This window comes from Dendropsophus ebraccatus, chromosome 3 (assembly GCF_027789765.1).
Source record: "Dendropsophus ebraccatus isolate aDenEbr1 chromosome 3, aDenEbr1.pat, whole genome shotgun sequence".
NCBI classification, from domain to species: Eukaryota; Metazoa; Chordata; class Amphibia; order Anura; family Hylidae; genus Dendropsophus; species Dendropsophus ebraccatus.
The window spans coordinates 151,612,959-151,629,233 of record NC_091456.1 but is presented as its reverse complement, the minus strand read 5'-3'; the positions used below and the strand labels follow the sequence as shown (position 1 = coordinate 151,629,233).

The 16,275-nt window shown below is 41.1% G+C and overlaps 1 protein-coding gene across 1 annotated transcript in view; it reads right to left on the bottom strand.

Annotated features, from left to right (window-relative positions):
- Window positions 1-765: 765 nt before the first annotated feature.
- Window positions 766-16,275, bottom strand: part of ARSK (arylsulfatase family member K) — a 35,381-nt gene continuing 19,871 nt past the window's right edge. The window contains exons 6-8 of the mRNA XM_069962938.1: window positions 9,799-10,023; window positions 9,016-9,243; window positions 766-1,148 (exon numbers count right to left, since the gene is read on the bottom strand). Coding sequence (XP_069819039.1) covers window positions 808-1,148; window positions 9,016-9,243; window positions 9,799-10,023 — 794 coding nt within the window. The 3' untranslated portion in view covers window positions 766-807. The remainder of the gene's footprint in view (window positions 1,149-9,015; window positions 9,244-9,798; window positions 10,024-16,275) is intronic.

The following is a 16,275-nucleotide window of genomic DNA, read 5'->3' as shown; positions in this document are numbered from 1 at the left end:
TTAAAGTCCTGACCTTAAAGGGGTTATCCAACACTACAAAAACATGGCCACTTTTGCACCACTGTTGTTTCCAGTTTAGGTGCGGTTTGCAATAAAGCTCCATTTATTTAAATGAAACTAAGTTTCAAACCGCACCCAAAAGTGGCCATGTTTCTGTAGCACTGGGTTACCCCTTTAATGCAATAGAAATTGTGAAATAGAGTAGTGGAAGGACCTGAAGCAAGCAATCCATGGGAGGAAAACCAACATAACATATTGGAAGATGTTTTGTAGGGAGAAATGGGCTAAAAGTCTTTTAAGCAACAGTTACCAGAAATGTTTAGATGCATTTATTGCTGCACAAGGAGGCCATACCAGATACTGAAAGCAAAGGTTGACATACTGACAAATATGCTTTATTGGATCATTTTTATCAATAAATAAAGGATCAAGTCTAATACTGACTTGTTGATTTCATTTGGTTCTCTATAACTACTTTTAGGACTTGTATAAAAAAAAAGAGAGAGATGAAACCATAGTGTCTCCTTTCCCCTATACTGCTCAGGAGAGGCTGTTGTTTCCCTGCCCTTGGCCAGGTAATCATGATCATTATTCGCAGCTGTGATTATAACAAGGCAGCCACCTTTCCCCATTATGTTCCTGTAGTGGGAACATAGCCTAAAAGTGTTTAAAATCATACAGAGAATATGCTGTTCTGGTTTGCCTACCTAAAAAAAATCAAAACATTAGTGTATCATTGTATTATTATTATTATTATTATTATTATTATTATTATTATTATTACTACTACTACACATTCATGGTTATTCAGTGCTTTTTTCTCTTTGCATGTAATGTTTTATGTGATATGTGACCTGTACTTTTGGAAATTCCATTACTCTCATTCTTCAGCCATCTGTCAATTGCCAGTTCATAAGTCTTGGGTCTCAAGCTCCAATCCAGATGCCATCTCAGGTTAGAAATGACATTAGTGTAATTACTTCTTAGACTTTCTTTCCAGCTGGCAAATGATTGCTTATTGTACTGGTGCACCCTGGCAGAGACTTCCTTATAATCTAGAATGGACCGCAGCTTCTTCTCCATAGAGCGGACAATGTCAGGAAACTGTGCTGCAACATTGTTCAGTTCCTCTGGGTCCTTTATTAGGTCTGAAAATATATAACAAAGTAAGAGGTTTAAAATGTGCCTCTATGTCAAGTACGGGTCTTATCAAGTGAATAGAGAATTTCAATCATGGATTATCTACTTATATCTAAGTGTAGAAAGACATTTTCAAAGTAGAGTGTAGAAGATACCGCCATCCTAAAAGGAATGTGTCATCTAGAATTTTTCAGGCTCCTATATGCTTAACAGAAGCCGCATGGATAGAAGGAACAATAGACTGGGAGGGGGGGAGTATTAACAACTATGGAATAATTTTCTAGACACACTTTGTAGCCTGTGCATTATACAATATTGCTTATTGTGAATGGCATAATCATGTCTTATCTACTGGTGTCCCCTTTCATTGTAATATTGCTTGAGGCGATAAGGAGGAGACCTTACAGAACAGAAAGTTTTGGCTTTTTATTAGGTTAGTGGTCAAATAGAAAGCAAGATTTCAGGATTTTAAAGTATAGCTAGTGAAAAGTATAATTTAAAAAAGTAAATAAATAAATAAATAAATAATACTCATTCAATAATAGCACAGATATAGCACGACAGACAGAATCCCTCACCACAAGCACCATGTAAACATGTCTTTTAAGTGTGAACACTGGCGTAACTAGAAATGGCTGGGCCCCATACCAAACTTTTGATTGGGCCCCCCTTCCTTCCCGACTGACCCTAAGCTGTCCACCTGGTGCTGAAAATTATGACAGTTCAGGGGGCCCAGTGTATTGCAGGAGCAGGCAATGGGGCCCCCCTGATGTGGTGGGCCCCATAGCAACCACTATGGCTGCTATAGTGGTAGTTACACCCCAGAGTGTGAAGTACTTTTTGTAGCAGATCTTGTAGTTTTCTTATTGTTCCCTATGCAGATCATCAAATATCTATTCACAGACACGCATCTAATAGTCACTATGGAAACATTTCAACTTTTCATGGTAAATACATTTCATTAGGATTACATCTGCTCATTGAGATGTTTGGCATCATCTGAGACATCTTTTCTGTAATGCAGTATACTACATGGGATATAATCATATTTATGTCTATTATACAATGTAAGAATTAGAATTTTTCCCAAACGACAAAAGACAAAACAATGACACCATGGCAGTTATTTAAAGGGGTAGTCTTTTTTCTGCTTAATTAACACACATTACAAAGTTATATAACTTTGTAATATGTGTTATTAAGCGGTCTTCTTTTTTTTTAGCAATCTGTGTTGTTTCTCTTCCATACAGTTTGGTGGAATTTCTTCTGTTTATCGCAAAAACGCCAAAGGCATAAAAAAAGTCAAAATCGCCAAAATAAAGTGGCAAACGTTATCTTTTTCTGCCATTTTTTGAAGGCCTCAAAAAAAGCTGTGGGTGAAGCCACCCTTCGCAATGAGGCAGAATTAGAAGGCTGGTCACCTACATCACATGGCAAGGCAACACTGATGCTTTGGATGGGGTATAAAATCTAATGACAGGTTCCCTTTAAAGAGAATCTGTCAATTGTAATTCAAATTCCAAACTGTGGCCATTGTTAGCTGTCAGGGCAAGGAGACACATGGTACCTTTCATATATCCAGTTGTGCTTCCAGAATGTATAAAATGCTTTTATTCTTCTACAAAGAATCAGAGGCTTTTTCAATCTCCTGAATAGCAGCAAGCTGTAATGTCTTACAGCTTGCTGCACTTCAGGAGCTCAGCAAAGCCTTTTTGACTCCTTTACTATAGAATAAAAGCATTGTCTATGTTCTGGAAGCACAGCTGTATATATGAAAGGTACCATGTTTCTACCACAGACGTTGTTTGTTACTCAAAACAACGGCCATTATTTCAAGTATCAAATAAGGGCCGTTGAAGATAGTTGTGTGAACATAGCCTAAAAGGACTCTAATGTGATGTTGTTGTTTTTTAACTATAACCTAATGTGCCTCTATCATACACTATTAGATGAAACATTGTGCTTTAAACAATGCAGGTTGTTTGTTTTTATGAATTGCAAATTAGCAGAAAGAACATGCATAGAATGTATGGTAATTATATACAATGGACAGCTATAAATACATCTTTAACATGAAGTAATAATTAGAAGTAGACAGTGGATTGCATGTGGCTTATGTGATGATGAATGGACGTCTAAAACAACAAAAGTATAATTTGGCTCACCAGGAAACCACTATTGCTGGCCAGGAGAAAGCCTCAACTACATATGTTTATAGCTAATTATTACTGAAACTAAGAACTGGCAGCAATATCTTTCATTGGAAACATGGTCAACTTTCATTTTCTGCTCTATTCTGCCTGTCATGTCTCTATAACAAGATCATAATAACACAGGGATATACCAAGGTGGGCACATGCACACTTTTATAACTTTATTCTTATCAGGGCACATTTAATAAATGACGTGGGTGTACATATAAATGAGCAATAATGAACCGACCATATGCAAAGCAGAAATGACTATGATTATAGAGACCTGCATTTACCTCCTGCCAAAACGGCACCATACGTTTCGGATTGGGTCTGTCCTAGGCTGCCAGCCAACGCTAAGTCCAGCCTACTGTTTCTTTGTTTAGTAACAATAACATGACCTTGATGGATGTACAGTAGCATAACAGCCAATGAATTGCATTGTTTCTTTGCTTTGGACAATCCCTACGGGTTAGAATCTGATGACATATTATGGAGGCCCCAGTGACCAGCTGTTATCTGTGGGCAATTCTGGCAGTAAGGGCACATCCCTGCATGGTGGTCCTCACAAGTGAGTGAAGCCAGTGGTACCAGTGTGTAAATTAACCCCTATCTGCTCCAGTTACACCATGGTGTGGTTATGGGGATATAGGGAGGGCTCAGGAACTTCTCTATACCTGGCAGAGGGACATGGCTAATAACCAGCATGAAGCAAACTCCATTGCTGGCTATTTTAACGATAAAGTTGACTATAAAGTTATATACATTTGCAAATTACTTCTATTTAAAAATCTCAAGTCTTCCAGTACTTGTCAGCTACTGTATGTCTTACAGGAAGTTGTGTACTCTTTCCAGTCTGACACAGTGCTCTCTGCTGACACCTCTGTCGGTTTTCTATGGGGATCTGCTGCTGCTCTGGACAGTTCCTGAGACAGAGACAGAGATGGCAGCAGAGAGCACAGTGTCAGACAGGAAAGAATACACCACTTCCCCTAGAACATACAGCAGCTGATAAGTACTGGAAGACTTGAAGTTCTTAAATAAAAGTTAATTATAAATCTATATCTATCTATCTATCTATCTATCTATCTATCTATCTATCTATCTATCTATCTGTATATATGTATGTGTGTATGTATGTATAGTATATTAGAATCATTGGTATGCAATTACCCCCATAAATGTTATGTGCTACTATCACAGCAATATACAATTATGCAGTAGTTATACCAATTATGTGTCAAGCTTTTTTGTGCTGAAATAGTAAGCCTAATCCACTGGGGAATTATAATTATGTTTCCTACACTAACAAGCCTCCAATCTGTTTACTTCCATTATTTATGCAATCAACACAGGGATAAAAAAAAAAAAAAGCAGGGAGACTAGGTAAGCAACAGGGGTCCGGAAGGAGCCTCAGGGGAACCTACTGGGGACTGGGGTAAGCATGACTTTTTTTTTCTTTTTACAGCAGCCCTAGCTGCTGTGAAATCCAATTAGAATCCGAGAATCTCTTCTGGTTGATTGTTATTTCAGCCGTGTACTCTGACCCAGGAAGTCTCCCTCACCTTCCAAATCATAGCAGATCCACTTTAGGCTGGGGCTTACATCAGGGGACAGGACTGTGGAGGTAATCTCTCCATAGCTGTAACCCCTCTCTCCCCGGACAGTGAGTGCTGCATGTATGTGCCCACATCTGCCCTGCTTATTCCTTCATACTCCCCTGCAGTCTCTGTCAGCCCTTTGCGTTTCCCATGCTCCATCCTGTATCCACAAACTGCTGCTGTTTTTCAGGTTTGAGCACTTACTGTACAATATACTCCACATGCTGATTGCTGTACTGTACTGTAACTTATAATATCACATATTCAGCTGTTTATAAATCTTTGTTTCATTTGTTTTACATTAAAACAAAACACAAACAGAAGGGCGCTTCCTGGTGCAATATAGTCAGAAAATTGAGATAAATGAGCAATAGAGATACCCAAGGGGGCAGACTATACACTCACCTACTAGGGTTGTGCAATTAGGCACAACGCTAGTAATCGCAAAATGGCAAAATAAATTACCTTTGTTTTTCATGACAATATAAGGTTGACACTCGTTTCTTAGCACCGCGTTCAGACTCAGATGCGGTTGAGCTATTAGAGTGTCTATATTTGAACACCTGCGCCCTAGATGCGAGAGGACAATCTGTTTTCTGCTGGGTCCTGGCAGTTAACCTTTTCTGGTCATTTGTTTTACATGTAGTAGCGTGAGCCGGTAGGACCACTGGACCAAGAGGAAACCCCAACAAACTGGAACAGCGCAGGTGTACCGTGGTAATCAGAGGTCATCAAGGATCGGAGATATGGAACGTACTTTTTATTGACGCAGAGCTGTCTCAACTCATTAACACGAGTCAAGCGGAGCATAGTAGTAGTCCACGCCGCTTGACTCCTGTTACCGAGTTGAGACAGCTCTAATGGTGGATAGAAGCCACTATTCGGCCCCCCACATCATTGATGTTACACTTATGATGCGGATATTCCCCACCTGAAGATCCGATACATATTTTTAAATATATATTAACATTCATTGAGTACACAAACTTGATGTCAATTATGACACATATTATACATATTTTTGCGTTTCATCACGTAGCGCATTTATTACCAACTTTTTTATCTAATGAATTATCTGCGCCTTTTATGTGATTAATACCATATTTTCCAGCGTATAAGGCGACTGGGCGTATAAGACGACCCCTGACATTTAATCAGATTGTCAGGAATTCGCCTTATACGCCGGAAAATGTTAACCCCTGCCTGACCGCAGCAGTGCAGGGTTAACTGCAGCTAAACTAATGAAACAAACAAACAGTTAGCTCACCCGGGCCCGTTCCCGGCCTCCGCCCCTCTTCTTCTCCGCTCCCGATGCCGGCGCAGCCAGTGTGATGTTCACTGACTGCGTCGGGGATGCCCAAAACTCTCCCAGGCAGCCGAGTGTCTAATCGGAGATGCTCGGCTGCTCGGGAGAGCTTTGGAAGAATGACAGAGGCTTCGGGTACTTCCGGAGCCTCCTGAAGCCTCTGGCAACGGTAGCGGAGGAGAATGCGCGCGAAGGCCGGGAATGGGCCCGGTATATACTAGATAGATGTCTTTAATTAAGATCTCGATCTTTTTATATGCCCTTTAAATTGTTTGCCTGTTTTTAATAAATATGTTCATTTCCTGCAACCTCTGAGGCCGTTGACCTGGAAGTCTTTTCTAGTTAATCCTTTGTATGAGTCTTTATAAGAGTGTTTGATCGATCTTTTTATTCTTGAAAAAGTTAGATGTTGTAGGCCGAAACGCGTTGCGTCAATAAAAAGTACATTCCATATCTCCGATCCTTGATGACCTCTGATTACTACGGTACACCTGCGCTGTTCCAGTTTGTTGGGGTGTCCTCTTAGTTTAGTGATCCTGCTGGCTCACGCTACTACATGCCTCTTTCCTACTTGATGGGGTGTATCGCCTAGAAACTGCTGTGACGTACCATCTTATATGTCTATTATAGAGTTGTGCCTATCGTTTGCACAACTCCACCAGGTGAGTGCACACCAGCACCCCGACTTGACATCCTTGATACCTTATTTATTGCACTAGGAAGCGCCCCTCTGGTTTTTGTTTTTATTTGTTTTACATGTTATTCAGAATTTTTAAAAAATCATAATTTTTGGGGTGTGGAACCAATTTTCTGCGTTTCAGTGATTTCTTATGGGAAGATTTGGATTACAAGCGCAGACCTGGAATGCCCTTCTATTCAGACACTGCAGGACACTGAGCACGGCGGGATTCCACCGCGGTATTATGACGTTTTTTGCTCTGTGTGAACTGGGCCTAAGAGTGCATACAAATTGCTGTATGAAGGATTCATGTTGTAGTCATTCCATTACATGTTACGTGGTCCTAGGCCTGGCACACATCATGCCTGGGATTCTGTTATACACCACCACATGCTAACATAAAGTCAAAGCTTTATCTCCTGCATAAGGCCTAATTTTGTGGCTCTAAAGTAAAACATTAAAGTATTAAGTCAGAATATGGCAAAACTGAGAGCAAGAGAATGGAGGCAATAGCAGAAACATTAACTAGAGAAAATTGCTGTACATTATCCTCATCAAGCTGGTCTTTCTACAAGTGCCGCTGGTTGAGACAAGTGGGGTCATACTGACCCAGACCCATTGGCACATGAGTTTAACAATATAATAGAACACATTTTTAACTTTAGCAAATACTTTTTGTTGGGGGAAAAAAAGTTAAATCCATTTGAACTTTTTCTTTTTTGCTTTACTGGATAACATTAATCGTGATGTCTTATATTAGAATACTGGGCAAAATGTACTATTAAAAATTAATGTAGCTCACAAAAGGGCTCTATATATAATACACTTAGGGGGACATATGAAGTCCGGTGTTTTTTTTTACGTCGGGCTTACAAATGTCCCCGCAGCTCTGGAGCTCAGGGGATTTATGTAGAGGCGCACTGCCTCTACATAAATCCCGATCGCACGGAGCCTCACCATGCAAATAATCTGAAACCTACGCTAGCTCAGAGCTGGCGCAGGTTTCAGTATCATTTTTCCCCTGGAAAAATTATAAATGTGGTGCACACAGAGGCTGGACTTTCCTTCATTTCAGACACAATGGGTGGGACTGTATCAAGATTGGCATCTCACACGCCGGTCTTAAAAAATCCCCCGACAGTACAAGGGCAGACAGGATTTATGTAGAGGTGCACATCCCAGTGCACTGGAGTTCCCTGTGCGTCATCAGTGAAATCTACGCCAGCAAGGAGGCAGCAAAGATTTCACTAACAATTTATGGCATGTGCAGAGGCCACACCTCCTTGTGTGTGTTTCACGCCCACTGTTTCGTCCACTCCCTACCTTTCGAACACCCCCCCCCCCCCCCCGTCACAAACGAGATTCTGGTAGTGCCAGCGTAAGTTATATTTTTCTATATAGTCCAAGGACACCCTTTTACTTTAGATATGGAAGGGAAAATAAAGTATTCTAATACCCCACCAAGTGATGGGTGGGGGGCCGATCTTTTAGGTTATGTCCAGAACATGGCTGCCATTTTGAAAACCACTATAGTTGATGAAGAGCAAGTTTTTCCTATTGAGAATCTGGTTATGTAGCCTATTAAAGAAGACCAGAATTGTTTCCAAATTGATTGGATCCTCATCTCTGTGTTCTGCACCCAGGACAACACAACCAACTGTTCCCAGTTGTTGTTGCGACTTTCTGAGTTAATAACTTTTGAACCACAAGAGATGTTGCAAATCAAATTGTGAAAATTGATTTCTGAGACAATTCTGGTCTTCTTTAATGATGCTACATGACCACCTTCCCATCTCAAGATGGGGGCCACTGGCTGGGATAGTCATATATGAAATTTCCCCTTTAATTTCTGAAATTGACTCACACTGTATATTAGTATGTTTAATCATTTCACATAAACAAAATGTATTTTTCTGCTGCTGCATAATCCCTTTAAGCACTGCACAAGCAATCAATTGCTCTTTGTGTTTGGGTTTCCATTCAATGAGTAGTATATTATACCAGGTGGATTAGCCTTTTAGTCAGAAACAAATCTAATCTACTTCATATACTAGTAACATAACAAATTACAATGAATACCCTCAGCAATGATCTTACCGAATAGCTGTGGGGGAACTGAATCACCATCTGAGTACGCAATGTACTTCCAGTCATTCACTCTCAGCATGTAGGTTGAAGCATTTGCGTCAGAACCATGAAACTGACTCAGAGCCCAGTTAGGATGTAAGACGGACCCTGAAATCAGATCATTGCTTGACCTTGGATTCAATAAAGGCAATAGAGAAAAACCACTAATGTGTTGAGGTGCGGTAAGTCCAGCAATGTCTAAACAAAAAGAAAAGGAAAATGAAAGCATAAAAATAGAAGTAAACAGATAAGTATTTGGCTGTGCCTCTTTGTATAACATTATACATGCATTCAAGCAGTCAGATCGGCGATCAATGCATAGAGTCTCACACAGATCTGCCACAGATAACACTGATCAATGCTGTGCTATGGTATAGCAATGATCAGTGTTAGTAAAACATTAGAAAAGCTATATAAACTGCATATCGCTGTATTCAGACTGACTTATAGAATAAAGATATGTAAGTTTTGGACACCCCCCCCTCCTCCGCACCAGATTTATCATGATTTACGCCTGTTTTCAGACGCAAATCATGATACACCTAAGGAGCAGGGGTAGACTTGCTTCACAATGCCTACGCCAGACACAAGGCCGGACAGTGTAAACATACCCAGTCTCAGCAATTACAGTTCCAAGCACTCTTTTTAATATGAAATACTTCTAAATAAATGTGCTTAGAGAAGCCTATGTATATGTTCCCCAAGCTTGGACCCAAATGGTAAAAGTTTGATTTTCTTTCACACTGTACCTACCAAGCATGGTGGGGTAAAGGTCTACAAGAGACACAATATTTGATACCCTCTTTCCAGGTGCAATCTTGGGTCCCATTATTAGAAGTGGTACATGAGAGCTTCCTTCATACATGCTCATCTTATAAAATTGCCTATGTTCCATTGCGAGCTCTCCATGGTCTGATGTAAACAACACATATGTTGTATTTAATAGCCCCATATCTGCTAGAGCTAAAAGGATTTCACCTAACAAAGACAAGAAAAAAGAGATTTTGAAGCGATTCATTAAAAATATTTGCTTGCAAAATGTTTATTTATTTTCCAATAAAGAACAAACTGTCAATGCAACACATGGTTATAGGTAATGTAATTGGAATAACAGCAGTATTTAGGATTATGGCTATGGCTGTTTAAATTACTATTTTAGCTGCTAAAAGGATATATTTGGACACACCAGGGGCCTTCTCATTTAGTGATAATTAAATGATTCTAATATTTTCATGTATTATCACACAGTTCCGTGCCTGTAAAATGTACTCATCCCCTTAGGCTTATTTAAAGGGGTACTCCAGCGAAAATCTACAGGTTTCAGAAAGTTATATAGATTTGTAATTTACTTCTATTCAAAAATCTCAAATAAAAAAAAATATCTAATAACAGGAGGAGGTGAACATTTCAGCAGTCTCTCTCCTTTAGGCTGGTTTCACACTGCAGCATTTGGCTCAGTATTTTGCATCAGTATTTGTAAGCCAAAACTACAAGTGGGTCAAAGGGCCTAAAGGCCAAAATACACAGCCTGATGCTCATAGTAACTGGGTGGCGATCTCAAGGATCAGCGCTTGTTTATTAAGCCTATTACATGGCTTGCAATCAGAAGACCAGGACTGCAGGAACGATCTGTTGTGTGTCCATATGCTGTAAAGGGGTTATTTGGAGAGAAGAGAAAGGTCTTTAACCCCTTAGCGACCCATGACGTATCTGATACGTCATGGTGCCGCTCGGGGTGTTCAGAGCGGGGTCCCGCCGGGACCCCGCTCTGAACGGCGCTGATCCCGGCTGACACGTGCAGCCGGGCAGTGCCTCTATTAGCCGGCGCGGGTCCCTTTGCCGCGCCGGCTAATTAAGCCTCTAAGTGCAGCTGTCAAACCTGACAGCTGCACTTAGAGGCTTAGGTAAACACATCCCTGGTGTCTAGTGGGACGGATCTCCCCCCCCGCGATGCGATCGCGGGGGGGAGATCTGTTCTTCTGCCCGTGCCGGGCCTCAGCGTCGGAATGACGCTGACCCCGGCTCGGCAATAGATTGCTATGGCCTGCAGGAGGCCATAGTAATCTATGACCGATCTAATCGATCTTTGCTGTGTATATACACAGCATTGATCTCCATGAGAGATCAGTGCTGTCTATATACAAGTCCCCCAGGGGGGCTTCTAGTTACAGTAAAAAAAAAAGTAAAAAAGTGTTTTTATTAATAAAAAATCCCCTCCCCTAATAAAAGTCCAAATCACCCCCCTTTTCCCATTTTATAAATATAAATTAATAAATAAATAAATAAACATATTTAGTATCGCCGCGCGCGTAATCGCCCGAACTATTAATTAATCACATTCCTGATCTCGCACGGTAAACGGCGTCAGCGCAAAAAAAATCCAAAGTGCAAAATTTTTGGTCGCATCAAATGCATTTTTGGTCGCATCAAATCCAGAAAAAATGTAATAAAAAACGATCAAAAAGTCGTATATGCGCAATCAAGGTACCGATAGAAAGAACACATCATGGCGCAAAAACTGACACCTCACACAGCCCCATAGACCAAAGGATAAAAGCGCTATAAGCCTGGCAATGGAGCGATTTTAAGGAACGTATATTTTTTAACAATGGTTTGAATTTTTTACAGGCCATCCGATACAATATAAGTTATACATGTTATATATCATAGTAATCGTAACGACTTGAGGAACATGCATAACAAGTCAGTTTTACCATAGGACGGACGGCGTAAATGCAAAACTCCCCGAAATCAAAACAAATTCGTTTTTTTTTTCAATTTGACAGCGCAAATGATTTTTTTTCCGGTTTCGCAGCATATGTTATGGAAAAATAATGCCTGTCATTGCAAAGTACAATTGGTTTCGCAAAAAATAAGCGCTCATATACGTCTCTAGGTGAAAAAATGCAAGCGCTTTGGACTTTTAAACTTAAAATGGAATAAGCAAAAGCGCAAAAACAAAAATAGGCTTTGACCTTAAGGGGTTAAAGGGCCTTAAATGTGTGTAGGATGTGAGGGGGAGGGATGAGAGCATGATACATTGTCCATATACTGTATATACAGTGTTACCTTGGTTCAGGAGTAACTTGGATTAAGAGCGTTTTGCAAGAAAAGCTCACAGTTTTTCAAAATTGTAATTTTGATTAAGAGTTTTGCTTTGGTTTGTACTGGGTGGGTGGGCAAGTGGCGGAGGGGCATGGTCTGCATAGCGAGGTCTACAGCACTGTACCTTGTAGTAATAGAAGATCCACCGCTCCAATGCAGTAAAAGAGTAAACTTTATTTCCACATCCACTACTCTTTTACTGCACTGGAGCGGTGGATCTTCTATTACTACAAGGTTCCTGCCATCACCTGCCGGCACCAGGTGTTCCAGACTACCTGCTCCTTCCCAGAATACCTCTTCATACATTTGGGTCAAGCACATGCTACAAGGGTGAGCTGGTTGCATCCTGCTTCTGCCTTCTGTTCTACAGCCCTGTACTCTGACCCAGGAAGTCTCCCTCACCTTCCAGATCATAGCAGATCCACTTCAGGCTGGGGCTTGCATCAGGGGACAGGGCTGTGGGGGTAATCTCACCATAGCTGTAACCCCTCTCTCCCTGGACAGAGAGTGCTGCTATACTGTGCCCACATCTGCCCTGCTCATTCCTTCATGCTCCCTGCAGTCTCTGTCCGCCCTTGTGTTTTCCATCCTCTCCATTCCTGTTATAATGTGCCTGTACTTACACTCAGCCACACAGACCTCTGACAGTACTGCAGTTCCAACCTGTATCTACAAACTGCTGCTGTGTTTTCAGGTTCAGGCACTTACTATACATTACGCTGCACAAGCTGCTTGCTATACTGTACAATATTCCATAATATGACATATTCAATTGTTTCTCATTGTTTGTTTCATCTGTTTTACATGTTATTCAGAATAAAAAATCATTATTTTTGGGGAATGAAACCATTTGTCTGCATATCAGTGATTTCTTATGGGAAAATTAGCTTTGGTTTAAGAGTGGATTTGGATTACAAGCACGGCCCCGGAACGAATTTTGCTCATAATCCAAGGCACCACTATATATATATATATATGTGTGTGTGTGAATGTATATATACACTCACCTGCCACTTTATTAGGTACACCATGCTAGTAACGGGTTGGACCCCCTTTTGCCTTCAGAACTGCCTCAATTCTTCGTGGCATAGATACAACAAGGTGCTGGAAGCTTCCTTAGAGATTTTGGTCCATATTGACATGATGGCATCACACAGCTGCCGCAGATTTGTCGGCTGCACATCCATGATGCGAATCTCCCGTTCCACCACATCCCAAAGATGCTCTATTGGATTGAGATCTGGTGACTGTGGAGGCCATTTGAGTACAGTGAACTCATTGTCATGTTCAAGAAACCAGTCTGAGATGATTCTAGCTTTATGCCATGGCGCATTATCCTGCTGAAAGTAGCCATCAGATGCTGGGTACATTGTGGTCATAAAGGGATGGACATGGTCAGCAGCAATACTCAGGTAGGCTGTGGTGTTGCAACGATGCTCAATTGGTACCAAGGGGCCCAAAGAGTGCCAAGAAAATATTCCCCACACCATGACACCACCACCACCAGCCTGAACCGTTGATACAAGGCAGGATGGATCCATGCTTTCATGTTGTTGACGCCAAATTCTGACCCTACCATCCGAATGTCGCAGCAGAAATCGAGACGTATCAGACCAGGCAACGTTTTTCCAATCTTCTACTGTCCAATTTCGATGAGCTTGTGCAAATTGTAGCCTCAGTTTCCTGTTCTTAGCTGAAAGGAGTGGCACCCGGTGTGGTCTTCTGCTGCTGTAGCCCATCTGCCTCAAAGTTGGAGGTACTGTGCGTTCAGAGATGCTCTTCTGCCTACCTTGGTTGTAACGGTTGGCTATTTGAGTCACTGTTGCCTTTCTATCAGCTCGAACCAGTCTGCCCATTCTCCTCTGACCTCTGGCATCAACAAGGCATTTCCGCCCACAGAACTGCCGCTCACTGGATGTTCTTTCTTTTTCGGACCATTCTCTGTAAACCCTAGAGATGGTTGTGCGTGAAAATCCCAGTAGATCATCAGTTTCTGAAATACTCAGACCAGCCCTTCTGGCACCAACAACCATGCCACGTTCAAAGGCACTCAAATCACCTTTCTTCCCCATACTGATGCTCGGTTTGAACTGCAGGAGATTGTCTTGACCATGTTTACATGCCTAAATGCACTGAGTTGCCGCCATATGATTGGCTGATTAGAAATTAAGTGGTAACGTGCAGTTGGACAGGTGTACCTAATAAAGTGGCCGGTGAGTGTATATATATATATATTCCACCCTGCCTCCTTTAGCATGATGGGAATTGTAGTTTTGCCTCAGCTGGAGAGCCGAAGGTTCCCCATCCCTGACCTAAAGCTTTGATTTGATTTGAGCTCACTAGGTTTCTAGCTTACGTCTAGATGCTAACCAATGGTCGTCATGGATTAAAACAAACTAATCCCGTAAGTGACTGAGACCTAGGTTAAAGCCTATTGCCTTTTTATTTTGCCATTGTGTCTAAAGGTGAAGCCTGTAGTGTGCCACAAGTGTGTGCCAATTGCACATAAGCCTCCACTAAAGCTATAAAAGCCGGCTGATTGTCAGATTACTGCACACCCACACTTTTCATGGTTCAATGGCCATATCCAGCTTGAATTCAGCAATTTGAAAACATGAACATATTTTACCACCATGCAGATGTTCTTATTATTGATTTTGTGTTTTCTTGCATTTATAGCCTAGAAACATAGTGACTCCTAACCGGGGATGCATGTGCATGTCTGTGCGTGGTGGAAATAAAGATAGACCAAAGACAAATTGTAAGAGAATAGAACGTACAAATAGTACTTTCATATGGATTTGTACAGATACGCATCAGAATTCCTGAAATGGCACAACAATAGAATTTCTCTTTCCTTTCTCACCTCTCTCCTGTCTTCAGCATTCACTTCTGCAATGTAATCCTATAGTTTCTTTGTTTCAGAACATGAATAGAGATGAGTAAATCATTCACAGCATACACTTAAAATTGCACAGGGGGAATATACAAAGTCCAGATTTTCATTTCTGAGCATGTACCAAAGTAACTGATGGAATATTTTTCCAATCTAGCTTTAAACTATCATCCAGTTTTAGGCTATGTTCACACACAGTATTTTGCTCAGTATTTTGGTCAGTATTTTTCAAACAAAACCAGGAGTGGGTTGCAAACACAGAAAAGCTGTGTTCACACGCTGTTGAAATTGAGTGGATGGCCGCCCTTTAACACCAAATAACGGCTGTTATTTCAGAAGAATGGCCGTTGTTTTAAAATAACTTGTCAATATTTGCCATTAAATGATGGCCATCCACTCAATTTCAACAGTGTGAGAACATAGCCTTTCTGTGTTTGCAACCCACTCCTGGTTTTGTTTGAAAAATACTGACAAAAATACTGAGCAAAATACTGCGTGTGAACATAGTCTTATAGGCTATGTTCACACATGGTAAGAGACTGTCTGTGTCACAGAATGGCCGGTCTCAGAAAAGATCATCCCGGCCGGTACTGCAGTACCAGCTGGATGATCTTTAGCGCCGCTGAATTTCGGCTGTGGGAGCATCCCTGCGCACCCGCATCCTTATTCCCCGCTGCTCACAATGTAGAGTGTGGCCAGAGCCGCATTCTCCACTGTGAGCACTGACAGTATTTTCTGCGGCCGCTATTCAATGAATGTCGGTTTCTCGCAGCGCCGCTAGGGATCCTGGCTGGAGTGTATATTATGTGGATTCCAAAGAGGGCAGCACAATGTATATTTCGTATAAATCACAGCCGTTGTTTCAAATCAACAACAAGGGCCGTAATTATTATGAACCTTACGTTGTGTTAACATAGCCATATGGTGTGAATTTACTCCATTGTGCACTGACTATAAAGAAAGGGACCATGTTTCAGAAGCTACAGAATTTAACAGAATCTGACCGACACCCGTTTGTTTCCTTGTGTGATGGAATAAAAGGATTGTCAGAAAATATAAGTATCAATGAAACAGTCTCTGAGGGAATGAAACTAAGACAAAATAATTACTTTTTAATGGAATAGTAATCGCATTTGTTTCTCTAAACGAAACTAAAACCTCATTATAGAATATCTTATTTTAGCGCAAACATCTTCTCAAAAGCCCCTTTAAGTGCATCTGAAGATCAA